Source organism: Podospora anserina, chromosome 2, assembly GCF_000226545.1.
Source record: "Podospora anserina S mat+ genomic DNA chromosome 2, supercontig 2".
In the NCBI taxonomy this organism is placed as follows: Eukaryota; Fungi; Ascomycota; class Sordariomycetes; order Sordariales; family Podosporaceae; genus Podospora; species Podospora anserina.
Window position 1 is genome coordinate 4061880 of NW_001914858.1, and position 4752 is coordinate 4066631.

A 4752-nucleotide genomic window follows, 5' to 3' on the forward strand; every position below is an offset into this window, starting at 1 on the left:
AAAAAAAAAAAAAAAAAAAAAAAAGGGTATTGAGTTAGAGAGGAGAGGGGGGGGGGGGAGGTTGGTTTTGGTGGGGGTGGTTTTGGGGGTGGGGGGTTGGAGGGGGTTGGGGGGGGGGGTGGTGTGGTAGGGGGTGGGGGGGGGGTGGGGGGGGGGGGGGCAGGGGGGGGGGGGTTGGGTGTGGGGATTGGGGGTGTGGGGGGAACGAGAAGAAATAGGAGAAGTACGACGAATATAAAAAGAAATAGTGGAAGATGAATAAAAGAAAGAGATAAAGAAAGGCGTGAGAGTGAGTCTAAACTGGGCGATGAACGCCCAAGGCAACGAATCCTTCATCAACCGCGGGAATTTCGGACACAGGATCTACCCCGCGGGGCCGTACTACGACGAGGTGTGGGATTATAACTCCCAGGTGAGCAGTCACTGGGATAGTTTAAGGCATTTTCCTTATATACAAGAGAGGAAGTTTTACAACGGGGTTGAGGATGGGGATATTTTGGGGGAGGGGAACGGGACTAGGAATAGCATACATGTCTGGTCGGAAAGGGGGATCGTCGGACGGGGGGTGTTGGTTGATTTTCACAGTTGGAGGCTGAAGCAGTTGGAAGGGAGAAATCCGGAGGAGAGGTTCAAGAGGTTTGATCCGTTTGTGGGGGAGACGAGTGGGATTTTGCTGGAGGATGTGAGGGCTGTGTTGAAGTGGCAGGGGACGAAGGTTAGGTTTGGGGATATTTTGATTGTGAGGTCTGGTATGTTTCCCCCGACTGAAATTGAATATCCTACCTAGGTCATGTATCAGTTGCTTACATGAGAAAAGGGTGGACTGTCGGCTTCAACAACAAGACCCGCGAGGAGATCCTGGCTCTGCAGCGTGCTGGTTCGATCAGCGCTTCGGGTTTGGAACAGAGTCTTCCCATGATGAAGTTCCTCTGGGACAACTTTTCTGCTGTGGCGGGTGATATGCCGGGTGTGGAAGCTTATCCGGCGAGGGCAAACTTCACCATGCATGAGGTGTTGCTCGCTGGTTGGGGGTGTCCGATGGGCGAGTTGTTCGATCTGGAGGCGCTTGCTGCAGAGGCCAAGAGGCAGAAGCGATGGAGTTTCTTTTTGACGAGCGAGGTTATCAACCTGCCCGGCGCTTTGGCTAGGTGAGTTTATAGGTTTTGAGAACCATTGGCTGTTTGCGAGAGTCGAAACTGATGTGGGTGAGCAGTCCGATTAACGCGCTGGCTATCTTCTGAGGAGGAAAGCGGATGGCACCTAAATTGTGGGGGTATCAGAACACGTAGTTCATTGTTGATTGTGATTGATACTAATGAAATAGCAACACATCAACAACATACATAGAAATCAATGGAGTTGAATCAAACTGTCTAGTTGTTCAAGCGACAATGCCCTGATAGACCTGTAAGTGATAAGGTAAGATACCTGTAACAATGCGTAATGATACGCATTCACCCATCCAATTCCGGAAAGCGGTAAAGGCCTGCAGAAATATTTCTCGCCGATAAGCAACTTTTGGTCTGACGATTGCGCCGATAACGACCTTCAGGATCCCTGCCAGACCAACCCACCTCCGATTTGACGACGCCGACGACACTCGCTCCCCCTTACCGGTGCCCGATCTGACGACCGACGAGTCCGGAGACCGATTTCTTTCCTCTTTATCCCACCTCTCCCTCAACAGGCCACCCAGACACAACCACATCAATGAACTTCCCAGGCGGCGGTGCGGGCGGGTTCCCCGGCGCAGGTGGTATCCCCTCGGCGGGAGGATCAGGGTCGTCAGCGACACCACCAATGCCCATGCCCCAGGGTGATCCAAACGTGAAGATGGCAGGCACCTCCTCCTAACCGTACTCTTCTCCGCACACCTTGTAGCTAACCCCATCTCCCACAGCTCCAAAATCTCATGGAATCCTGCTACGCCAAAACCGTCATGTCCGGCGGCGCAGGTTTCGCTCTTGGCGGTGTATTCGGCATGTTCATGGCCTCCGTACGTTCCCCCGTCTCTCCCTCTCCCCAATTCTCTCACTAATCCACCATTCTCCCATCATAGATGGCCTACGACACCCCCTACCACTCCCCACAAACCGGCACCCCCGGCCAGCCCGCAATCCCAGGCATAAAACCCCCCGTCGACATCTCCACCCTCCCCCTCCGCAAGCAGCTCGCCCACGGCTTCAAAGACATGGGCGCCCGGTCCTGGTCCACCGCCAAAAACTTTGGCCAAGTAGGCGCCCTCTTCAGCGGCATCGAGTGCGGCATTGAAGGGTTAAGAGCAAAGAATGACTTGGCCAACGGTGTAGCGGCGGGTTGTCTGACGGGGGGGATTCTTGCCAGGAATGGGGGGCCCCAGGCGGCCGCGATTGGGTGTGCGGGTTTTGCGGCTTTCAGTGCCGCGATTGATGCTTGGATGAGGATGCCCAAGGATGAGGACTGATTGGTTCTATCTGGGTATGTAGAGGCTGCGGTGGATAATGGAAGGTGTGTGCTGGAAGAGGAATGTAAGAAAAAAGAAGAGGGAGGCTGTATTATATGGATGGGGAGGGGGGTCTGTGTTTGTAATAGTTCATGTCTCATGGCATTGGCGTTGGCGGTTTGGCTTTGTTTCTCATGGGAGGCTGTTGTCGTGGCCTCTGGTTTTTGGATCTAGAAAGGGGCAAAAAAGGGGCGCGGGAGGCTGTATAGACATGTTGGGCTGGCTGGGCTGGGGTTGGTCGAAGAAAAGCGATATACCATGTCTGTGGTCACTTCGAGCAGGAATCTAGGGAGGAGGGCGAAAACACTCCACTTGGTTTTCATTTTTGTCTGCATATATATGCAAATTATGAGGCGTGGAGAATGTCGACTACGAATTGACCGGCACTTATGACTACGCCTTTGTTACCAGCAGAAAAGGGGTCCTTATCCATGACAGTCTTCAGGGGCATTGCCCTCTATCATTCCGTCCAAAATGATCTCCCACCAAGGCACGTAAAAAATATCTAAAATATCTTAGGTAAATAAACCTAACCGAATTCCCGTCCCTGAGCGTACCAGAACCATCATGAGTATCACATTATCATTTCCTTGCTTCCATCATTACTCCTCCCTAACCTGCTCCCGCATTTCCTCCTTCAAATCGACGCCAGATTACCTAGCCTCCCACACCTGCCACGATCCAAACTCCCAGAATGCATCCGCAAAAGCCTGTGGGTTGTGGGCGATGAAATCCGTGCAGGTCATACCATCACGAGCTGTGGTTTCATCTAGTGAGCTTCATTGTCTTGGAAAAAGAGAGCTTCTTCTTGACTTACCGCAGCCGCTCCCGTTCCAGATATCCTCCGTGATGAAGTCACCGCAGATATTGATATTGACAATCAAGCTCTGGTTCCTAAAGTGCTGCTCCATGTCGCACCTCGTGTTAGGAAAGTCCGCCAAAGGCAGTCCCCAGCTGCTGGGGTCCGGCTTTGCTGTCACGCCCCGACTGCCTTGTCCAAGAGCAGCAACGTCGAGGTTGATGTCAGTGGGGATGTCGCTTCTGGGCCAGATCCAACTCCTGATCCCCTCCTGTCTCCATTCCAACGCTACCACACCTCCTCCGGCGGCATTGAACTTGGGCCCAAATGTGTTCTTGGGGCCTTTGACTGTGCAACCTTCGTTGTGGTTGGTTTCATTCCAGCAGTCCTCTGCTCCGATGGTGCCGGTCAGTTCCCTGCGGACGCGCTTCACGTTGCAGCCCTCTGTGGTGTGAAGCGCAACAAGATTGCCGTCTGTGCCCTGGTTTACCGACTCCATGATGTCAATCTCTCCGTTGGCCGGCCAGGCGCCAGGCGAAGGATCGGTGAGCCAAAGGGCAGGCCAGGTACCGCATCCCACGGGGGTGTGCTTGACGTCAAAGATGAAAAGACCAGATTCGTACTGGCGGTTGGATTCCAGACGGACGGAGTGTCTCCCAGTGGTGGCATTGTCACGAGAAGTGTCGACCCGGATGTTGATGGTGTCTTGGTTGGCGGTGGTGAGGTTGTAGAGATCGGCATCCCCAGGCGAGACGTAGTGTACGAAACCATGGGCTGGTGATGTTGTCAGTATAGAGCTCTTCAAACAAGACTCTCAGCAGCTAAAACTTACAAGGATCGTAAGTGTTGAAATAGGTGAACTTTTCAAAAAAGTTTGAGGGCAGGTCTATTACTCGGTCAGTAACCCGCCCTCAATAGGCAATCCCGAGCCCAAGCACAACTCACATGTCTCTACCAACTGGTAGTCCAACTTAGTATAATTCGGATGCGCATCAATGAAGGGAAACTCGTCGCTCCCATTGTTGTTGTTATTCCTCGTCGCATTCACTCCCACCACAGTTGCCACCACAACAATGACAATGATGATAATCACCGTCGCAAAGATCAGCCACGCCCTTCTCGTCCACGTCCTCGGGCTCCAAAAGGAGGGTTCCTTCTCGTCGTATGACATCTTCTCAAGTCTTCCTCAATATCTCCGAAGTGCATCAAACAATCGAAACCAAAAGAGACCGGCTATGACTCCCAACCACCCAAAAGTGGAGTCTTGTGTGTTGGTATTTTGTCCAAAAGACAAACACCTGTCGAAGTTTGATGCAATTCACTTCTTCGCATGATGTTGAAACTCCCCACACAGAGAAAAAAACACGAGAAAGAAGGCGTCGTCAACAGATCGACAGGGGGGAAGCAACGACACGAGTTCTTATACCATAGGTAAGGTATCTACCTCACCCACCCCCCCGTTCGCCTGTGT

At 52.6% G+C, this 4752-nt stretch overlaps 3 protein-coding genes across 3 annotated transcripts; 2 read left to right on the forward strand and 1 right to left on the reverse strand.

Annotated features, from left to right (window-relative positions):
* Positions 1 to 307: 307 nt before the first annotated feature.
* Positions 308 to 1241, forward strand: PODANS_2_11700 (uncharacterized protein; the record flags this gene model as incomplete). Its single annotated transcript, XM_001911951.1, has 3 exons — positions 308 to 749; positions 818 to 1148; positions 1214 to 1241. The coding sequence occupies 3 exons, from the start codon at positions 308 to 310 to the stop codon at positions 1239 to 1241; spliced, it is 801 nt and encodes a 266-aa protein (XP_001911986.1).
* Positions 1242 to 1710: 469 nt separating this feature from the next.
* PODANS_2_11710 (uncharacterized protein) lies at positions 1711 to 2443 on the forward strand (the record flags this gene model as incomplete). The annotated part of the gene is made up of 3 exons (XM_001911952.1): positions 1711 to 1836; positions 1901 to 1996; positions 2060 to 2443. 3 exons carry the CDS (start codon positions 1711 to 1713, stop codon positions 2441 to 2443), a joined length of 606 nt encoding a protein of 201 aa, XP_001911987.1.
* An 818-nt stretch (positions 2444 to 3261) lies between these two features.
* Positions 3262 to 4452, reverse strand: PODANS_2_11720 (uncharacterized protein; the record flags this gene model as incomplete). The annotated part of the gene is made up of 3 exons (XM_001911953.1): positions 3262 to 4055; positions 4114 to 4172; positions 4223 to 4452. 3 exons carry the CDS (start codon positions 4450 to 4452, stop codon positions 3262 to 3264), a joined length of 1083 nt encoding a protein of 360 aa, XP_001911988.1.
* Positions 4453 to 4752: the final 300 nt, after the last annotated feature.